This window comes from Brachionichthys hirsutus, chromosome 21, assembly GCF_040956055.1.
Source record: "Brachionichthys hirsutus isolate HB-005 chromosome 21, CSIRO-AGI_Bhir_v1, whole genome shotgun sequence".
Taxonomy (NCBI): domain Eukaryota; kingdom Metazoa; phylum Chordata; class Actinopteri; order Lophiiformes; family Brachionichthyidae; genus Brachionichthys; species Brachionichthys hirsutus.
The window spans coordinates 4935313-4958788 of record NC_090917.1 but is presented as its reverse complement, the minus strand read 5'-3'; the positions used below and the strand labels follow the sequence as shown (position 1 = coordinate 4958788).

General features: G+C 43.1%; 1 protein-coding gene across 1 annotated transcript; it reads right to left on the bottom strand.

Annotated features, from left to right (window-relative positions):
- Window positions 1–128: 128 nt before the first annotated feature.
- kcnc3b (potassium voltage-gated channel, Shaw-related subfamily, member 3b) lies at window positions 129–22276 on the bottom strand. Its single transcript, XM_068754938.1, has 5 exons — window positions 21656–22276; window positions 7756–8737; window positions 6297–6491; window positions 4688–4708; window positions 129–283 (listed from the first exon to the last, which is right to left on the bottom strand). The coding sequence occupies exons 1-5, from the start codon at window positions 22274–22276 to the stop codon at window positions 129–131; spliced, it is 1974 nt and encodes a 657-aa protein (XP_068611039.1).
- Window positions 22277–23476: the final 1200 nt, after the last annotated feature.

Genomic DNA, 23476 nt, shown 5'->3' with positions numbered 1-23476 from the left:
TGCATTCAAGTTCATTTTATGTTATTGCTATTTTTGCTCGGTGAACAATCCAAAACGAGGCTTCAGTGCAATAAGTCTGTAATTAATCCACTGCATCTGCTTTCATCCAATCGTGGACTTCCTGTCGACTACAAAATGGAAGGGATGGGGGAGCGACAGCGGCGCAGCGGGCCTGGAGCCTCATAGGGGTCAAAAGGTGGGCTCATGATCGGAGCAAGCCGCAGCGGCGACCCTGCCACTCCTGATATGTTATTCAAACTCCATGATTTGTCATAGCTTGTTGCTTTAATAAATTAATTTAGTCCATTTATCAATTGAGATTAGAATTGAAAATAATTGGGCATGTTATCATAAATGTTCCATATTCAAGTAGTTAATTGTTCGGGTAACATAGTTTTGAAACATGAACATGAGGTTTAAGGTGTTAAAACCAGAAATCAAAGTGAAAAGAGAATAAATTTGACATAAATTAATAAAGTTGTAAATAATAAAGACATTAAAAGGACATACAAAGAGACAGACGAGACAGGCAGGACAAGACAAAACAAGAAAATGTGAGTTATGACATGTCTTTTTCCCAAACAGAAAAATAAAAGACTCTGTTAGATTCAGAAAATTAACAATAGTGGACCAATTGAATAAAACACCCAACATTATCGTGTGATGCATAATGTGCAATGATCAGGTGTTTTAGACAACTACTTGGCCAAAACTACACTGCTACAAAAAATATCAAGCTAGTAAATACTCAGATATCAAGAACACAATGAAGAAGTTGACCACACGAAGTTGTAAACGGAATAAAAAGTCCACTTATGAAATTAAGAATAATCAATTTCTTTGCAGTATGTTTTATTAATAGCTTTCTTATATTGGCTTTTGGCTCCTGGAAACTTCTTATGGTCAACATAAGAACAGTTAAACACATTGTTGGAGCATTTAATCTGCCCTAACAATGGCTAACTGACCTATTAATGGGTGGAGTTTTGCGGTTGGCAAAGAATCCGCTGCTTTAGTTGAAAATTAATTGGAAGACAATTCATTGTCATACATTTGTGACAGTTATAGCATGTATTTTTTAGCAAACCCCAGCCATCACAAGGCGACGGTCAGACGACCCAGAACACGGATTGGTACAATGCACTGCCATTTGTAACGACCCGTTAAAAGAGAAAACACACAGTATAATATTCCACCATCCTGAATCACGCACCATTTGAGCGACTCTAAATAAAGGTCCTTCTTTTTTCGGATGCCATGGCAACTCGGTAAAATATTGATGATGCATTTTGACTGGGCTTCTTTGGTTGCATCTCACATAAAGTTATCTGATGCATCTGGTCAGTTTGTTGTGCTACTTTTATTCTCAAGTTCAGTCCTCAAAGTATTTTGTATCAATACAAATTGTCTGGTGGCATCGAAAGGGAGCCATACTTGTCATGTGAGCATAATCAGAGTGGGACAAGCATCAACAGGAGAGATGATGAGTTCAAGAAATGAAAAGAAAATCTCTTTGACCGCAGAACTACAGATGTGTTTCCTGAGTGCACTCCTTATCTTCATTCTTAAGATTTAAGAAGACTTAAGAGCCCGTGCCAATGTTTTTTATTAGGCTGATATTATTCTACAAGCAGTATTAGGTTAATTATTTATCAGCTGCTTTACTTGCATCCATACAGATTTACATAATGGGAAATTTAGAATAGGAATCATTTTGGGAATTCCATTTATGTGTGACAACAAAAAGCTTTGGCTCTATGTAGAAATTCCTTTGGATCTATTCTTAGACAAAACCAGCATGCAGACAGGAGCGAGAGAATGAAAGGAGAAAGTGCTGATGTCATAAAAATCATCAAATGCTTCATCTGCAGGAATAACTTAAACCAAGCTACGACTAAACTAATACCGTTTAGATGGTTACCGGTATGTTTGAAGTATTATTCCTTTCTTAAATGTTGGTTCTATTGCTTTGAGACAATGTCCTCTATTTGGAGCTGTTAAATCTGAAATTACAGGATTAAATAACACTTGCCACTTGCCAATTAAATATATATATATATTGTTTGATATATGATGAAGGTGAATCCAATGATGAGGAATGCAGAAATGGGTGCAACCCTGATTATGTTTATATTATACTAGAAAAAATGCATACATAATTGCACTGCATTCTGTCACTGCCTGCTAGCTACCTGAAGTACTGCAGCTGCAACCTCAACAGGAGGTCTGAGCTCTGGGGTTGACTATCAGGGAAAAGGGAGAGTCTGGATGTCACTGCATTCAGGGATTATATCATTTCTTTCCAAAGTCGCACTTGATTTACACTGTGAAGGGAATATGTACCTACCTACACAAACTTTCATTACACTGGCACTGGCGGCCTGAGGATGGGATGGAGGATGGGTGTTAATCAGGCGGAGGTTATGGAGATGGATGGCAGAGAAAAATAAAGAGGAAAACTGTAAATATTCTGACCAGACTGTTTACCAAAAATAAAAAAAATAAAAATCAATTAATGAACTGAACAAAGATGCAATCATATCTATGTGTATGTGTACAGACAGCAAAGTGCTAATTTGCCTCATGAAAGCGTCTTTTTTTCCTTTTGTGCTCACTTACTCTGGATACCCAGGATTTGCTGGCCGTTAGGATTCTATGACTACCATGGCCTCATACTGCATCATGCTTACATGGGATCAATTGTGTGATCTCCTGTTACCCATAATTAAACGTATGGATCCCTTCATGGCCATTACAGAAACCACACTATGTCAGTGCCGTACCAAGTGCGTCTTTTGGGGGAACTAGATGAGATGAAACCGCATCCTGTCTTCCTCTTGTGAACTGAATCCAGGTCACATAGACCCATATTCATCAGCTGATACCAGCAAAGCTCATATACATTTAATATTTAAGATATATTTATAAAACTTATAGAGTACATGAATATTTATCAAGTAGTACTGCGCTTGCCATTTCTTCACAGTAAAGTAAGTAAAAATCTGGTTTAAATAAAAGAAGAGTTGCGATGAATAAAGAGAGAGAGAGAGAGAGAGAGAGAGAGAGAGAGAGAGAGAGAGAGAGAGAGAGAGAGAGAGAGAGAGAGAGAGAGAGAGAGAGAGAGAGAGAGAGAGAGAGAGAGAGAGAGAGAGAGAGAGAGAGAGAGAGAGAGAGAGAGAGAGAGAGAGAGAGAGAGAGAGAGAGAGAGAGAGAGAGAGAGAGAGAGAGAGAGAGAGAGAGAGAGAGAGAGAGAGAGAGAGAGAGAGAGAGAGAGAGAGAGAGAGAGGGGACTCTTGAAGCCTAGAAGAATGATTTGGAGTGGCAATCAAACCATTTGACCTTGTAGAGACGTGCATATTGCAGGAACCATCTATATGTTAATTGACTGGTAATCAAAGAAGAAACTAAAAGGCGTAATAAAATAAGATGGCAAAGACAATCTTACGCAGGTATCTACAAAATAAAGTGAAGCACAAAAGAATGAGTTTTAGACAGAACGAAAATCCCTCGAAAATCGAGGAGTGCATTCTTTATCAGCTGAGAACAGGGGCAGTAGAAATATAAACTCAGTCTAATGTCATTGAGTTGTTTAACTGATCATTAGGTTGCCTTGCATTTATTTAAGTGTTGCCTGGATGAGAGATGCATGTTCACAGGGCTTTTGGATTAATCAGGAACAGTTTTGTTTGCTAGAAGGATCGAGGTTCGGTCACTGTCCCCAGTACGGAAGACGAGACATACAGGCTGAAGAAGAAATGATGACCCTTATTGATCCCCAACCTCAGGAATGAATTACAGTGCGTAACCTTCCTTTATAAGATGCTGGAGCATCTGAGCAACTCCTGCTGTTGCTTCCTTCAGGGGACTCCACGTTTGCTTTAAAGAGGGATTTTTATAGCAATAAGTTGCAGATTACACATTAGAACCATGAAAGCTGAAGCAACATCAGGACCTGTAAAATGAAGGGGCTCGGACGGCTCGTAACTTGCTTACCTTAAACGGCACGCAGCCCCTGTTTAATCAAACCTGTCTCCGCATTTGTCTGTCTGGTCAGTAAGTGTGTAAGTGTTTCAGTTACCGAGTGCAGTTTGGAAATCAGGTCTCCACGCATTAAATTCGTCTCAGACTTTGGACTACACGAGGCACTGAAAGCACAGATTATGGTCTCGGGACTAGTATTTCAGATCCATTACACGCTTATGGCACAGGTTTTCATGAAAAGGTATTGCGACAACTGGCTTTGTTGCCAAAGCTGAATTAAAATGTTTGTTTGTTTTCGGCGTGGCATGTTCCGAGAGGTACTATCCCTTGACCCAGATGGCTCTGCCGACCCCAGCGACCTCAGGCCTTGGAAAGAATGTCACACAGCATTGCGCTGTGAAACTGGCCAATTCATTTCATATGACACTGTGCATGTCTGCACAGATTTCATTCTCAAATGTAGCTTAGCAGAGAAATGTAATTTACGGTTCAGTTAACGGCTTATATACATTATAAACTGTAAAAAAAAATAAAAGTGAGTATTTGTCACAGCAAGTCTGTGCTTTTGTTTGCCAAGCTGGAGGCCGTTGGGGTAGGAAGTGACACAAATAAACACGGCACAAAGGAAAAAGAAATGAAGCCACAGACTACAACACAAACACGGCACTCAGACGGCAACAAGAGGACAGAGAAAACAAACACGTACACACGCGTGATATGACACAACCTGAAGAGAGACAACAACAACAACAACACAGAGGCACATCAGACAACAATGTGACCCACGGTTTCCTTTCAAACATCTGCAGTGTATGTTTTTTTTTATTAGTATTGACACAGCAACGACGTTATTTTCGCTCAAAGAGCATGCACTCTTTGAGTGTATGCTCTCACACAGACAAATACAGACAAGTATACACATATGTACACACTGCATATATAATATATATAAATTCTATTTAGTTATAAAACCTCATAAATCAGATGATTTGCCACCCAAACCTCAACATTTGAACCAGCAGCACTGTAATCAACTCGTGATACATTTCCACACTTCCAGGCACAGAGTAAAAACTCCAGTGTACATATAGAGACAACACTGTTGTGTATCTGTGCTTTGAAGTCATGCACGGCGTGTGCAGCTGCATCCTAGTTTAAATCCTAGTGTTTCATAAAATGCCAGACCAAAACATCTGTATGTTTTCAGTCAAAACTGAGCGACAGGCTCCTTGAATTTGACCTACGATTCGTATTACCTCTGGTCTACGGTTTGATCCAGGAGGAGGTGGAGTTTGCATTGAGGTCCTGCTGTAACAGAGACCCTTCCATCTTAAACCAATCCTCAGTCAGAGGGGAGTCTGGGCTGGGCGCCAGGGCTGCTGCCTCTAGTTTGTTGTCAACAGGAGGTGTCGAAAGTTTGGAGGAGGTATAGGGGAGTGTTTTGGTGCAGGTTGGCAGCAGTGGTTGGATAGCAGTAGTAAATGAATCAAGGTGTCAGGGTTTACGAGCACAAAGATAAGGCACCGGGGAGGAAATAAAAAAAATGGGGTTTGCAATGTGGCACAAAGTAAAAGGAGAGGGGAGGGGGAGGCGAGGGTATGGGTTCAAAGATGGTTCAGAGAACAAAGGGTGTTCGGAGGGAAATGTGAGGCAGGTTAGAGTGGAAAGGTCATCGGGGGGTAGAGTGGAAGGGGAGGTTTGGGGGAGGCAAAATAAAAAGGAGAATACAAAGAGAGAGAGAAACAGAAGTGACGAGAAGTAAATTAATGCATGGTCAACTGTCTGAATCCAGAAGACAAGGAAAGGTGGAGATCATTTATGGGCTGAAATGAACGAGACATCATGGGACAGAAAAAAAAAACACACTCACGGATGCAGTGGAAAGTCAATGACGATGAAGAGAAGGATAAAGGAGAAGTAGAGGTAGAGGTAGAGGGATAGAACACCTTGTCTGACAGAAGAAATGAAAATACGATACCAAGCAGTGATGGAGACATAGAGGAGAAGATTGTGAAGAGGTGGAAACAAATATATCAGAGCAGAAGAGCTAAGTGTACTTGTGAGGTAATTGTATAACTATATGTGTGTGTGTTTTGAGGCTCGCAGTGATTTGAGCATTCGTTAAGTAACAGAGCTTCCGCCCTTTCTAAATGTTTGGACGGGATAGTAACCTATGTGTTGTTATCTGCATCGACTGCACGCTACGACGCCTGAAACATGCGGTAACAGAACGCCGCATCATGGAATCTTTACTGCGTGCATCTGTTTACATAATGAGTTGCTTGTTTTTTTGTGTCTCCTGGTGTGAAACGTACCTTTCCGCACATTCCCATCTGTGGCACGGAATTCCCTGGTGTTTAGCAGGAAGCAGGCACGGTCCTGCTGGTACCGTTCTCTGGTGGGCCCCCGCCCAATAGGGCTCCTTTCATCGGGGCTCAGCACCTGGTCGATGGTGGGACAGTCCTCGTTAGCCAGGGCGGCCGAGGCTGCATCACCATTCTGCTTGGAGTCTAGAGGGAATGTGGAAATAAGTGTGGGGGTGGGGGTGGGACACATGCAGGAAAATTACAGGAAACCACAGAGGAGATAGCGTTCAGAACTTCATGAACATTCTTTTTTTTTTTCACAATTCACAATATATTAGACTGACACTAAAACAATAATTAGGTGTTGGATAAAGACAAAACATTGCACTGATATTGCATGTGTTGGTGCTGAATTAAAATGTGATTCATTGATCTGTGCACATCATTTACATTTTTGGATTGTCGATTAGATAAATAAAAAAAAAGAAAAGGACTTTAGATTCTTGCCTTTAGAATTTAAAGATCAAGCAGCCATTGTGGAAATTATTACATTTATATACACAGCAGGCTTGAACATGGGCAAAGAGGAGTCCGGTGACTGCAGTGACAAAAACGCCAAGTGGCAGCTTGGCGTTTATAATGGCTGTTTACAATGACTGGAAATGACTGCAGTTGTGGTCGCACACATGTTCTCTGTGCTAACTGACGGTACCAAGTGAGAGTGCTCTGTTGTGTTATAGCGTGTGCTAATGCACAAGACTCTTGGAGCCAGTTGTTAAAAATGTTGACTAAGAGGCATAACGCTTCCTGCTTGAAGATCTACTGACACGGTCTACAAGAAACCTCTTTAGACTGGAGGATGCAGTGGAGAGCGCTGAAGAAGCCAATGTTTTCTGTCTCACTGATGACTACGGTAGTAAAGTGATGCATTAAAGGTGCATTAAAGGTGCATTATTGCTGCATGCGACTGGACGCCCTGATGTTGCAGCATGGAAATAGCAAGCAGAGCCAAATTGCCCCTGCTCTTGATTTTACTGTTAATACCAGACAGAAAATATGTAGAGTCAGCCCAAGATGAGAAGCATTAACGTGTTTTAATGCACAATTGAGTTCATTTTCCTTCGCTGCTGTTTGTTTTTCACTGACAGATGGGTGTCCTTAGAGGACTCTGGGCCTACCAGTTGATCGTGAATTGCACGAGTTCTGATGGACCATAGATTTCTCCAGGGAGAATCCAGGATCAAGTATGCATCATGTTTTTTTGGATGGATACTCCAATGTCATTCTCATGACACCTTACATGCAAAAATCAGCTGTGCATGCTGAAATCTTCATAAACTTATTCCCAAGCACACAGTGGTCACTTTTGATGAATATATACTAAATTATGTTTTATATACTAAATATTTTAATTGTGCTCGATCACTCTTAAAATCAAGTGAATCAATACAAAAACCAAAGCTCTCACCTCTGTTAATCTCTATAATTTCTTCTTGGGCGAGAGGACAGTCACCTCCCATGCCCCCGGAACCCATCACTCCACCGAGAACATTTCCCAAGAGCCTTTGTGGCGATGCGGTAGCCATAGCCAGGGCATCCGGCTTGCAGTAGTTGGGGGATCCTGGTTGTGGCGCTCTGGGGATGTGTTTGTTCTTCTTTTTGGGCAGCTTTTGTTTGGCCATGGCCAGAGAGTAGTACATGCCGAAGTTGTTAACAATTACGGGTACAGGCATAGCAATGGTCAGCACACCAGCCAAGGCACACAGCGCCCCCACCAGCATCCCTGACCACGTTTCCGGGTACATGTCTCCATAGCCCAGTGTGGTCATGGTCACAACAGCCCACCAAAATCCAATCGGAATGTTTTTGAAGTTGGTGTGGTTACTGGCTGTCGGGTCATCTGGGTGTGCGCCGATTCGTTCGGCATAGTAGATCATGGTGGCAAAGATGAGGACGCCGAGTGCTAAGAAGATGATTAGCAAGAGAAATTCATTGGTGCTGGCACGAAGGGTGTGACCGAGAACGCGGAGACCTACGAAGTGACGGGTCAGCTTGAAGATTCGGAGGATACGGACGAATCGGACAACACGGAGGAACCCCAGGACATCCTTGGCAGCTTTGGAGGAGAGACCGCTTAAACCCACCTCCAGATAGAAGGGCAGGATGGCGACAAAGTCGATGATGTTGAGGCTGCTTTTGAAGAATTCCAACTTATCTGGGCAAAAAGTGACTCGCAGCAGGACTTCAATGGTGAACCAGATGACACAAACGCCCTCTACGTACGTCAGCCAGCTGTCAGTCACCACCTCGTACACAATTTCCTCATGGGTCAGGTTCCCCACTGTGACGTTCTCTGTCTTGTTGATGATGGTGTTGAAGGCCTCATGCGTCTCCATGCAGAAGGTGGAGATGGAGATGAGGATGAAGAACAGGGAGCCAAATGCCACATACTGGAAGAAAGAAAGAAAGAAACCAGGGAAAGAAGAGGAAGAGGTTAAAAAAATAAAAATCAGTTCCACAAATCAATTCAAAATCAAGAAGTAATAAAGTTAAAAATAGCATAAATAAAATCTACAGGATTGGAGCATTTTAAATCACAATGCCAAAAGTCAATCAGTAGTACACAGGATGTAATGGTCTTCAGTGACGTCCTTGATTGAAACATTTTGAAGAGCAGAGCGTCTCTTCAAGCCAGATATGTGTTTTTTTCAATATAAAACATTGCCGTTTTGTTTTTTTTCATTTTACCCTATTAGACATTTGTGTGACTATATTCATAATTGGGATAGAAATTCGTAGTTTTTTGTGAGGTCAGAGGGACCTTCGATGATCAGCAATGAATAAATGAAAATGAAAAATTCATGAAATGCCCGGGTTCCGCTTCACAGGTATAGATTTCAAAAGACAGGAGGAAGTTTTCTTTGTCGTCCCTGTCAATTTTTTTCCTCTCTTCATATCTGATATTCAAAAAATATATAAAGACCCCCCTTCTCACATTTGGTGTATAAAAGTTATTCAACTGCCATTTGTGATGTCCCACTCGAGAAAATGTAATGTAAATGTAATGATCAATATATAACTGATCATCAATCAAATAAACAAATCGCACACAGCTCTGTGTATATTCTGTGTTTTAAGACTCGTGAACTATTTTCAAAATGAATTGCAGCTTTCAAGAAAACAAATGTGGGGGTTTTTTTTACCTCTATGAGTATCAGCAAACGAGTTATTTTGAAATCTTTGTATTTCATGTCTTTAAAAAAAACTGCAACATTAATCACTTTTGATTTTAAAAACTTTAAAAACCTTGTTTTTCATGCAAATTACAGAGGAAAAGACTTCCAGCCCCTTCACAAGTTTTATAAAATGGTGAGTTTGCCGTGAGCCTGGCATTATTTCTGCACTCGTTCATGTCACCGCTATAGTTTGACGCATGAATAAACTGTTTTAGTGGCTGTTGCTCTTCTGAGGAAAACAGAAGCTTGCCTTTATGAGAGCAACACCAACAGTATTACTACTAGAAAACTTACAAAATGTTGCGTTATTTCACTTTTCACCACTCAAGAGAAAATTTCTTAAAACCGGACATCTGCGGGAGCTTTACTGCCTGCATGCACCCAAGCCTCTAATTCTACTACAGCCGCAGAAGCCCATTCAATTGTCGCTGAATCAATTAGACTAGAGGGATAATGCTTGTGTGTGTGGCTGGGGCACGTCTTTCTCTGCTGTGGTCCATTCCTACAAACCCTGCGGTCTATTTATAGGTGCAGTATACTTTGTGCTTCATCAAATAAATAATAAAACACAGATATGGCCCGGAGAGCCAAAGAGAAAGGTAATTCATACATGAGTGGAGGCAATATATATAAGAGACCTGAGTGCCCTCCGTGCACTGTGTACGTATTTTAGACATTATATAACATCAACATCCCTTATAATGACACAAAACCAGGAGGAAACCAGCTTCATGTTTTATTTGTGTGTTTTTTTTTTCCGTTGAACGGTCTAGCGTCTCTCTCCCCACTTTTCCTTGTTGGATGAGAGCCTACAGATATTTCCTCTAAAGTGCCATCATGACAGAAGCGGACTAAGCAGAAGACTAAACACTCTGAGCCGCTGTATTTATTGGGGAAGATTAGCTGACAAGCGTTTAGCCAAAGACGCGACCTTCCTGGAAAGTCGCTGATGTAGTTTATGGCCAATATGTAGGTTTAAACTGTTGTAGTGGTGTCCATGCATATGTTTACTATGCATGCCTGTAGCAAAGGCGTAGGTGCAGATATGTGGCAGGATATTTAAGGATAAACTTTGACAGTTGCTATCTTCACTTCACTCTCATCCCCTCTCTGGCCTTTTTTCTTGTCCTTCTCCACCCCTACGTTCTCCTGTGCTGCTTCTTGCTTGTCTGTGTCTGACCTACTTACTCAAATTGCTGCAGTGCTCTCCCCCTCTGTATCTTACACACACACACACACACACACACACACACACATTAAGGTTTTTGATCACCATCCTCCCGCTGCCCCCTGTCCCTGAGAAGCAGGATCGCACCAGTAGGACCAGTTCAGACAAAAGCGAGAGAAGCTGAGAACCAAAAGCCAAAACACTGAGCAATGATTCAAAAGTATTTATCGAGATAGGATGAAGTGGCTCATCGTTCTGATTATCTCTGTGTCCTGCAAAGAGTAAGAGTGGCTGCAAAAGAAGAACAATTAATACTTTCTGGACTGAAAGCTGATGCAGAAACGTTGCCTGATATAGTTGTTGTTTTTAAAACAACAATTATTATTATTTCCCCTCAAAATCAGTGTTCCCCCGTTGAGATACCATTAAATGCCACTGCGACCAATTTCAGAAGTAGTTTAAGTAGGTAAAAGGTTCTGTTCCACTTGATTGGCCACACGATTAGCCAGTCGTAGCTCAACATAATACTCAGTAGCAGAGCTTCAGGTATTACAGCTGACCAAACATCAGACTGTTATCTGATGCAAGATGATACTTTGTTAAATCATCTTGCAACCAAGACAGGAAAGGAAAAGGAAAGAGATCAATTAAATATGTTGATATTTCAAATTAATATGCTGCTAAAAATCCAGATCATTGTATAATTTTTACTTTCCCCGAGTACTCCCGCAACTATGAAATATTCTGTAAGCATTCGGCCGTTCTCGTCTCGCTGGTACAGTATGAAAACAGAGATGGCACATGAGGTTTGTGACTCAACTTGAAAAGCCTCTCCAGATTCAGACTGTTTCTCTAAATTGGTCCCGGGTGAGAAATCTTATACACATACACAGGAAATACTATGATCGCATTTCAGTCTAAAAAAAAAAAAAAAAAAGAACCCGATACTGAAAGACAAAACTTCTCTCTGAACAACAGTGACGAAACTCTAAGAGCCAATTCAGCGAAAATCAAGAAAATACATGCAGGTCTGTGAAGACATTAACAATGGGTTGCACTGAACATTAACGCGCTGAGTGCAGCTTCAACTGATTCTACTTTGCAGTAATTATTTTAACAGGGTAACAGTTAAAAGCCACAATGCATTATTGCTGCTGATAAAATGAAACAAAGGCTCATTCACGGTTTTGGTAAATGAATCATACAGCATTTCCAGATGCCAGAGCACAGAGGATTAAACTGTAGAACTGAACATCAGATCAATATTGATCAATCCGTCACAACAGCCAGTCATTTTTACAATATGCGGCATCGTGTCGAGCAAAGAGATCTGCCCCCTGAACATGAATGAAAAGTACACTTAAAGCTGTTCATTATACGTGTGGACCAACCTGTGTGTGTGTGTGTGTGTGTGTGTGTAGGTGTGTGTGTGTATGTGTAGACATGACTCCCAATGTGAGTGAGACGAACAGCCTATGGGAACAGGCGGCTTCTCGTTGATCACAGATTGCGAGTGGTAGCTACACGAGCACAGCGCCGAGGTGATGGAGAGGGACGAGTGGAGACGAGGACAGGAGAGAGGGAAGGAGGTGGAGGACAGTGATAAAAGGAGGAATAGCAATCTTTCACCTCACTCTCACTCATCACCTCAGGCTCCTCATCGCTCTCCTCGCTGCAGCATGGAGGTATATGCATGTGTGCGTTTTACCACTCTGAATACCGTATGCAATTCAGATGCACGCCGTAATATTGGTGCCACGCTTCACGCGTTGAATTCACCGTACTGGAGCTGCCATGTGCGACTCCTGCAGCCCAATGACCTTCAAGGCCCAAACGGAGACTCTCTCACTCTCTAGACTCTGAAATTAGATTTGGGAAGATCATCAACATAAATTTAAAAGAGAGGGAGTCAGAGATGAAGCGAGGAAAAAGAGAGAGGAGCCAATTAGAAAGCGCATTTGAGAGAGAGAGAGAGAGAGAGAGAGAGACTGGGAAGGGAAGCTAATAAAATAAATTGTTGATTGTATTTCGATGGAGGAATGGCGAGTGAAGCGAGAGTGATGGAATGAGAGAATTGGGATAAAAACATGAGTGGAGGAGAACAGAATCCTGCGAATCAGCGGGGGGGCTGGGCATTGGAGAGTGAGAGTGCAATAAAGAAAGAGAGAAAAAGGGGGGGAGGTGTTGGGTGAGCATGAGGTTGTCGGATCTGATTTTTAGCCCTACAGGTATTTTTGCATGCACAGCGGTGCTCTGCGCTCTTCCTTAACGGGACTCTGGTGGCGCTATGTTTACTGCGGCACCATCGAGAAGAGCTTTATCATTACAGTATTACCACAGCCCTGCCTGGCTCTCTGTCGCCATGACAACCACTGCGTTAGCCTCTGATTCAGGCACCAAGGACAGAACTAAGCCAAATGCTGCTGCCATAAAGGGGCTGAATGTAAAGGAGCAAGATCATGATCGTTCAGTCGTGCCGATTGTTCAACAAAGGATTAACTATAGGTTGAAGGTGAGCAGCCTTGACGGGGACATTAAGACAAATAATATCTCTTATTAGAAGAGCCTTTGTTCGATATGCACCGAGGATGGTCTTTGATCAGCATTAGTAGGACGAACAGCAGCCAGAAAGACAGACGGAAATGTCTTTTCCAGAGGGCAAAGAAGATGGGTGACCACTTCTGCAGAGTCAGCAACGATAAGAATCTGCACGTGAACAAGGCATGAAAAATGAACATTTAAATGATGAGAAATAAAGACGGTTCTCCTGAAGGGCAGCCGAAGCAATGATTCGGACTGGGATCAGGTGATTAATCTGTTATCTTAGGTGAACGGCTGCAGCCATCACTCAAAGGCTTCCACAGTATCCACTTAGTGTGCAGCATGAGCACACTCTAACCTTGAGAGGCTTACAGGAATAGCCTTCACTTGTGCCATCATCATCACTGTTGTCATCATTGCTAACATATATACTGAGAAATGCTGCAGAATTATTGAAAGGTTTGCAACTTTAGGCTGAGTTTACTTTAACAAAAAATAAAGAAAGAACCTACACCTAACAGCAAAAGACTCTTGAGTGAAACAAAGAGAACAACTACAATGCAAGAAAAGAGAGCGAGAGTGTTCCCTTTAGGGACATAGCGTGTGATATGGGCGAGCAAAACTGAGCGGAAAGGCGGAGCGAGGGATGAACAGAGAGACAGAGAGTGGGAGAACTGTTCAGAGATGTCTCATTTTTTTCCAGCATCGCATTTTTGTTTTTTACACCCTGAATTATGAATTACTTTAGTTGCTTTTAGCCATTTATGACCATCGACCTGGCACAGTTGTAAAGTTACAACATTCGGACCAGTTAATAAAAAGGAAAGGATGTGGCATAAACTCCTGAGATTGGTGCTGGAAACGATCTTAAAATCATGTTTCCAGGGAAAACTTTTAAAAAATATGAATTTCGAAATTAAATGGAAAGTACATAAATCAAAATACATATAAATTGTTTAAAAAAAAAATCAAAGCAACTGATTATTGTTAATATACATTTAAATGTTGGCAAAGCCAGAATGTATTTTCTTGATATGACAAAATAAATATTACATATAATACTTGTATGTGAAACAGTTTTGCATGTTGTGATGAACCCACAGAAAATTAGTTCCTGACTCTGAAGTTCCCTTCCTGCATTTATCAGAAGATCAAATGGTTTGCAATTCTAAAACAAAGGAAAGCAAAGAAATCTGAGCTGTAATAAACAAACAAGTGTTTGAAATTTCACTTGTTAAACTATCAATTGATAAGGCCCTCCCCTCTCTTTGTAGAACAACGGCATGACAGAGATTTGATTGAAGTGGTTCCACCGCTGCAGAATTGTCTTTCATAGCGTTGTGATCTAATGGCCCCTCAGCTTGTTTGAAACAATTTCATGAAATCTGATAATAACAGGCTGAACATGATATGAAAGGGGATATCAAATGTATTTCTTCTTCTTTTTCCATCCCAGAGGAACTGCAATGTTGAAGGGCAGGCGAGGGCAGGCTTGGAAAAGGGTGGTTCAGTTGCAGTTGTGAGGACGGTTGCAACGGGAGGATTGCCTTTGTTGCATGAACAAATGCATGCAAAACAAGGCTACTTTCTATGTGAGTCCCGCATGTGCATAAGGCTCATCAAGCAGATGAATGCAGGAGGAGGTTGGGAAGAGGAGGTGCTGAACCTACACATATAATTAGCTTCTGCTCGGGTATAATCCTTGCATACACTTCATTTTCCGAGCTAGAGGTACCGACTCTCTCAGGTCACTGCTGCTGGAAAGGATGAACATTTTGGATAACAAAACAGATTTCACTTCAAGATGTTCCCCGAATGGCTCGACTTCCTGACACACTACAGTTCACACACACACACACACACACACAGGCACGCACACACTAAAGTCCAACACGTCACAATGTCAAATCAGCTCTGCAGCATTCAGGTTTCCTCGATTCACTCCGCTGCAGTCTTCTTGCACCTTTCTGGAGACAAACGCTGCATGGAGGCGAGTGAACCACACACACACACACACACGTCCATCCCGTCTTCTGCTCTGTATTCACTCCAGATTGCTGCAGCATACTATGTGCATTTGTCCTTGCCTTGTGACGCAGGACCATTTTTTTCAACCACTCTTCCATTTTATTCCCTTGCTCTCTCCTGTCCTGCCCGTATTCTTCGAGAAACATAAAGAAGGTTTGGTTAAGCCATCCCTGTTTTAATAGCTGCGATGGCCGACTGCCTCTACACTTCCTCCTTTTTTTCTCAAAACGCCCCCCCCCCCCATCATTTATACCTGTAGCAACCAGCCTTAGTGAACCTAAAATCAATAGAAATTAAATAGTAGGACCCTGACATCTTGACACTGGACATTTTGATGAATTAGCATCTAAATCCAGTCCTAAAGGTGACGGTTACACACTCTGCTGCCACTTGGACAGCAGATGGTCACACAGGAATGATGCCCTGCCGAAGAAGGCTAACAACACAAGGTCGCCCACACTCACAAATCCGTTCGACAAATGTTTCAACGACAACAACATTGTAACATGATTGTATCAATAAGGGTCAAATTGATGGCATAATTTAGAATAATTAACTCATGTTGTGATGGTAAATGTAATATTTTTTGTTTATTTGGTCAGAAAAAGGCCATTTTACTCTTTTAGATTTGGAAAAACAGTCAATCAAGAAACACAAGAGTCCAGCTAAAATAATTTAATGAATCAATAAGTTAATAGAAAGGAAAACCTTTCAGTTTCACATTTTGCAGTTTAAGTTTTATTGAGTCACTGTGCAGCACAGATCTGCATATTCTCAGGTTTTTAAGTAGATCAATCTGAAGATTTTCACTATTTTCCGACACCAAGACAAACAAAAAAAGACAAAGAAAGACAAAGAAATAATAATAATAAAACTAAGAGTTTCTGAATGCTAGTTGGATGGAGCCAGCTATCTGAAGGTGTCCTATTGGCTCTGCAAAGTCTATTTTCTGGCTATTTATTACATGAACAATAAGATGGTTCATAAAAATAAAAATAAAAAAAATTTGTATTGATTTTTACAACTACAAAGTTTGACTAATGAAAAAGCTTGTACTTAATGTTGCCTGTCGGATAATTAACCTTCAGTTAGTCTCTGTCTTTGTTAATCACACGTATTTGGGACATCCAGAAAAAGTGAGCTCCAGGGTAGCATTTTGAAGTGTGTCAAATAAATGTATTTATCTGAGCGCTGTAAGAGTTTAACGTTTGAAAAATGCTTTATGGGCAGACACACTTCCAGAGTGCAGGTCAGGGTGTAAAGGTGAGTCCACTGAAAGTGGTGTATGTGTGCAGGCAGATGTCAAAGGAGGTCAAATGTAAAATGCACATTGTATTGGAAGTGGGGGATGTGTTCCCAAACTACATTAAGTCCTTAGTTTCATCATGTGCTGGATATCGCTTATGAATAATTGACTATCTTGATGCAGTGAAAGGAGTTTTGAATCAGCACACAATTACAACAGCCTTTTCCTTGTCAGTGTTTACACACAGCACACTTGTTTGTTGACATGTGCTTATGCGAGTGGTGGTCTGCGCGGCGGCGCACAATGCACTGCTCTCGTGTGATTTGACGAGATTTGCCCCATTTAGAGAATTCAGACTCACACCATTGTAATCGGCTCTGGCACCGTGCAAGCTGTCAACCAATGCCAATGTCCTGAATCATTTCAACCATCGAGCATCGGCGCAAAGCATCCAGGATTTACCAAACGGTCCAACTAGCTCGCTGTCCAAGCGCTGATGCAGCACTTATCCAAGCGTGGTTAAAGCGAACAAAATATGACAAACGTATGCATCAAGCGAAGAAGATGGGGAAACCGTTTCTCACCAAACTCTTCTAAGGTTAAATGCCGTATTTTGTCTGAGCAGAGCAAAGCCAACTGACTTGCATGGTTTTTTTTTTTTTATCTCATCTCGTCTATCCTTCTTCTTATGTTAAGGTTTTGTTCCAACCATTGCCCATGTGCCAAATAATCATACAAATACGTGCACACGTGCATTCACTAGGCATAGAGGAAGAGATTTGCCAACAAACAAAGTGAAGGCCTCCTTTTCTCCTCTCTTTGCTATTTTCAGATGCAGACCACGCGGAGAGGAACAGGAATGGAAGTGGGGAAATAGGCCTTAGAGGGGAGTGAGGATGTTGAATGGGACGAGAAGCCCTGCTGCTGAAAGTAATTCAATGCACCAAAGACCTTTCAGTTCACAAAAAGCACAATGTGTACGCCAAGGACTGATAAATCAGGATTTCACATCTTTGCTGACACAGTGAGGGTGAAAGCGTTTGTTGTCATTTTCGTTTCATGAGATACATCTTGTTAAATGAGACTCAGAATTTATTGTTCATGGGATTATGTAACTTTGGAGCAAAAAAACTACTCTGTACAAGTCTTCCCCCCGAAAAAGTTGGTGCGATGTCCCTGACAGAAATTAGAATGTCACCTGAATTCTGCTGTAGGCAATCCTATCTATATATACACCCCAACTCTATCAATGCATCTATTAATTTACTGTCCACGACTGCAGGTCATATTTGTCTCCTCCACCGCTGGACGATGTGGAAAAGAAAAGCCAACAATGAACCACAACAAATGACCTTCAGGGAGGGGGTGGGGGGGCTCTGGACAAAGCCTCGCTCCACCAAAGACTAATCAAATGCGGACACACAACGTCCGATGTGGTTGGGGAAAAGGGGCGTCTTGTACACACTGAGCTACAAATGCTGCTTGTCAAGAGATTGTTGGCAAAGACAACTGAACCCTTCTGGTTCAGAGTAGGGACCAAAATACAGCTACAATCGTGGGACAGGAGAATTACAGTATGGGACAACATCCAAATACTCAGCTTCCTGATTTTCAGGAGGAATTTCCTTGTTTAATATTTTGCATGTCGTATTACTATTAAACAACTACCACTGGCAAGATGGTTGTTTTATGCCTTAATTGGGTTGGTGGGTTCTCTGCTTGGTTCTTTGTATGACTGCTTGGTTGGTAGTTCCTACGACTAAACACTACTACTACTACTACTACTACTACTACTACTACCACTTTCTTACAGTTTTCCCACGGTTTGACATTTTGGAATGGGAATGGGCCAAGAAAGACTCCCTTGGGTGTTGAAGACACCGGCTTGGGAGTTGTTTACGCATTTTTTAACATACAATAATTTAATTCACATCTCCAAACAGGCTAACTTGTCTCGATTTTCCAGATTCAACAAAGCTGTTTTGCTCAGCAATCTGTGTGTAACTGGGAATATTCAACAATATTGAAAGCTTTAATCTTTCGTCCCACAATTTTGTCATTTCATTTTTCCAAAAGATTCCTTGTCATAAGGACAATTTTGTTACTATCTTCAAATGAAATCTACCGCAAATATTCACCCTATTGAGACACAAGTAATAACAGTTTGAATGACCTTTGATGACCTGTTCAATAATAAAACACTGAGGCAATAACCATCAAAGTTCATCAGTCCTACTGGGCTCTTATTTATTATGTTAAAACAACTGTAATGAAGTAGACTGTATAAATCAGTCTGCTTCAGTATAAGTATAAATCAGTTAGAAAAACTTGGAGAGGGAAAATAGAATGATCGCATTTTGTAAAAGAACATTTTCACGTCATCATAGCTGCACCTCAAGATCTATGTCGAGCAGGCACCGATCAATTAAGACACTAGATGCACGTCATACTGCACAACACTTAATCAAACAAAAACATATACATCCAGAAATGTTGGCACCAGACGAACAGTCGCATTAACATCCAACACGCTATAAACACAGTCAGTTTCAGAAAAGAAGAAACAAAAGAGAAGATAATCAACTGATTATTAATCAATAGAGATGCAGGAGGGCCAGGGTAAGATTGGAAGGCTGGAGTCTTCACAGATAATCAAAGATGCAAAGACAAGGGTCCCCACCCCCACCACGCAGTGTCTTTTTCTGGTTGTCACCTCCTCCCTCTTTATTTCAAAACCCATCTTTCTCCTTCCATGTCCCACACTAGCCCTCCTTTTCCGTCTATTTCTCACCACTAACTCACCCCTTCTCCGTTTCCCTCACTATTTCTATTCCCCTCACCCCCCGCCCCCCCTCTCTCTCTCTCTCCTCTTCCTCCAGTGCTCCCCCTCCTCTCTCCCTTGTCTACTGCAGCAGAAAATCCAGCACAGACATCAGCATGTGTGTGTTTTTTACATGTGTGTGTGCCACTACGGTAGATCCACAAGCAACACACACACAATCATGATCAGAGGAAAAGGGGACATTTAAAATAAAATTAACAAATAAGGCTCCAAGTGTGCGGGCCCGTGTGTGTGTGTGTGTGTGTGTGTGTGGGACCAAACCATTGATTGCTGATCCATTACATCACAGCCACGCAAACACAACCCCCTTAAATCATTAGAGTAATGTCTCTCCTCCGGTCTCCCTTTATTTCCTCTCATCTCCCTCTTCCTCTCTGAGTCGCTCTCTCATCTGTCTCATTGTATTTCAACATCAGCATCTCATTTTGTTCAGTCATTGCTCCTCTCCATCTATCTGTCTTTTTTTTTCCCTCACTTATAATTTGCATCTCTCTGGACCAGTGGACCAAATGGTTCTGCCACATTGGGTCCTGTCACATACTTGGGGGGGGGGGGGGGGGGGGGGGGTAATATGGGTCACAATAATGTTTGACGTATAGCACTGGTAAGTTAGACCTATAGAAAGAAATGGGGCTGCGTTCATACACAAATCGAGCCAATGACATGAATCGCAGCAACTACCTCCTCTGTACCCCATCGTGGCATCACATAGCACCACTGCAGCCATCGCACTTAATGAATGTTAGCTCTTGCTTTATTCATGAGATCATGTCCTCCTGCAATCCGTAGATGTGGTGTAAAACTACACCATATAATACACATCTAGCAGCTGGGCAGCAGGTACAGTACCTTGAATGCATAGCCGCCCCTGTCTTTACCATTCAGAACCAAATCTGTACAGTATTTTCAATCTCTTGTGCAATATTTGGACCTTTTGTAATGACCTGCCCTTTTCTATCTCACGGAACATGGGTAGACAGAGGTGGTGGTTAAGAGGAATAATCAATCCAACTGGGATGAGAGTGACCATTAAGAGAAGCACTTCCTGCTTGATCCCAAGTGGACGGAGCACGGCGCTGAAACGTGCATCTGCCCAACACAGACCGAAACACTTTCTTCTTCCATGGCGAAACCAAATCTGAGTATCGATCATTACCTGGTGCCAGCAGAGGTTTGTAAGTGTGTCAGTGTTCAGCTAGTTTATTAGTTTGCAACTATAGCTATATATATATAAACAACATTAAGTCTGTCATGGTCTATGTTCTCCCCAAATATGCGCCTATCTTTGTCCTGCAGACGTGAACTGCCCACTGCAGGTGTCTGCTGACTGTCTGGTTTTACATGGGCACCTACAGGATACATGCATACACAGAATCCATGGGTCCAAACACGCTTTCAGAACAGGGAGCTATGAAAGTACACAAGCGGTACAATACAAAGATGATCAAACCCTCGCCAGATTTACAAACACAAATCAAAGCAGCTGAGATCAAGCAGCTGGAGTTTGTCGGTACCTGGTGTGTCAGAAGAAAATGACCACAAGCCCACAATCATGACTACTTGTTACTCTAAACCTGTATGATCAAAAACTGGAAAATGGGAGCGATTAACTATTTACACGCTGACGCATTCCAATAACGCAGAAAGTTATGCGTAACAGCAAAAACACTCCGTGCGTAAAAGCAATGTAGCAGTCAACTGGGGCAACGGGGAATAGCGAACCAGCCCGGTAGACCTTAGTGCTACCTTGGGAAAATGTGGGGGGGGAGACATGGACCCGAATGCTGATGATTCGGTGTCTTTGCGCGTCCTCCTTGCGGCGCTACAGTAAATAAGTCGAACATGAAATACGGCGCATTGATGTGAATCGTAAAGCGACAGATGCGACCTAATGAAGGCGTTTGAATGCAGAAAGCGCCGCGGATGCTGCGTCTGGAGGCAGTTCGTGTGTTAAACCTGCTCAAGTAGCAGAATACTGATAGGAATCATGATCGCAATCAAATGGCATTGCGCGCGTCTAAAACACGCTACATATCAGGTTCTATATATAAGATGGGGGTGACGTGTTCGACACAGACCTTGGTATCAGCTGCCATACCTTTTTTTCCATCTCGCCTATGCTATCAGCATTAATTATTCATTATATCCTGGTAAGATATGAACAACAGTCTGCAGGTAATTAGGAAGATAGCAAATGTAGAGGGGACATGTAAAAGTTTTACAACCTTGTGACTAAAATCAGGAACGAGACGAAATATGCAACAAAACAGAAAGTCGGTCCCTCCAGGAGAGACGCGCGTAACTCACCCGCGCGTATTTGGAGGAATATGGGTCTTCAAAGAGTGCCCATATTTTGGGTTGCCATGTTTTCCACCAGCCAGCCTTCCTCGCGTCCTCCTGCATGCATAATCGTTTCAAGTCCCCATCCGCGCCGCCGAGCGCCGGGTCGTCGTCCGGCGCGTCCGGTTCTGGTGTCTCGAAGCTGTCCAGCGCCTCCTCCGCATCCCGGTGCTGCCGGTAATTCATCCAGCAGCACGCCTCCACGTCCGTCTCGTCGATGCCCCAAAAGGCCAGCTCCTCTTCGAACAGGGGTCCGCACACGTCATTGGGACAGTGCAACTTCCCGGTGCGGTAATAGTTGAGGATGAAGGAAAACACCGACGGGTGGCGGTCGAAGAAGAACTCGTCCAATTTGGGGTCGTAGTCAAAGTTGCTGAACGCGTCGGGCTCGGTGAGCCACGATAAGCGCGTACCGGGCAACGTTTTCAGGGTGCTCCGGTAAGTCTCATGCCGCACCCCCCCGCAGTTTATCACGATCTTCTCGCTTTCCGACGGGCAAGTCATGTCTGCGCTGTAACATGCTTTGTTGGACGACTTGTTCCCACCCTTGCGCCCTTTGAAAGAGGATACACACACCGAACTGAGCATAGAGCACCGAGAGAGGGGGGGGGGGGCGGAGGGGGGGGGGGGGGGAGAGGGAGAGGATGAGAGAAATCAAAGGGAGGAGGAAGGAGGAGTCTGCGGGGAGAGAAAAGGGGGGAGAGATTTTAGCAGAGGGGAGACATGCATGTGGATTATAAACATCACAACACGCCAAAGACCCGTCACAAGCTGCCGTGCGCGCTGCCGTGCGCGCTGCCGTGCGCGCAAAATGACCTTCCGAACTGTTGGAATGTGCGCGTGTTCTGATGCTGCTAATGCCCGTCAAGTCCCGACAGTCCCAGCAATGCCGTGATTCGCTCTCCGAATGCTGAGGCTCTCCACAGGTGTAACTTTGCTCCGTACTTAACGTTAGATCTCCTCAATCAGCGTGCGCGTCCGCGCGCTTCACACACTGCTGCAGCCCCCTCCGACCGCACTCATGTGCGATTCACAATTATGTCAATGCACCCCCTTTCCAGTTCTCCCGCACACGCACGCGTGTGCGTGTGCGTGTAAAGGCGTGTGGAGGGTGCAGGAGGAGGAATGTAAAATGGCAACAGTGGGGGGTGAACAGAGGTGAGAAAGAAAGAGTGAACGGCTTTCTCTTCCATGTTAATGGGAGAAGGGGGGGCGGGGGAGGGGGGGGGGGGGGGTCGAGGAGGTATAGTGGGGGAGGAGGAGGAGCATTGAGAAGGAGAGTGCACCATCAGAGTGAATGAACGCTGCTGCAGTAAGAAGCCAGAGTGATTTGCTCTCCTCTCTTCTTCTCCCACCTGAGAGCTGCTTCAAAACGGACACGCGCTCACAGCTTGAGATGAACACGCACACACGCACCGTTATTTGTTGTTAACCTTTTTCTCTATTCAAAGGAATGCACCATATAGTCGCCCCCCCCTCTCCTCTCCCGTCAGCTCTCACCGGCCCTCCCTCCCTCCGACTCTCTCACTTTCTCTCCCTCGTTCGCTCTCCGCATAAAGGAATCACATTTCATTGAAGGAGAAGAATATCAGGGCTTCATTTCTTCCTCCTCTCACAAGACGGTTTCATTCCGAATCAGTGCCCCCCCCCCCCCCCTCCTCCATTTAGACACATCTTCCGTTTCTCCTCTCATCTCTTTTGCTATTCCCATCTTCCTGTCCCAGAGCCGTTCCCTCTCGTTGGGTCAACTCTCTCCTCCTCAGACTTTTATCTTTCTTTGAAACTCAC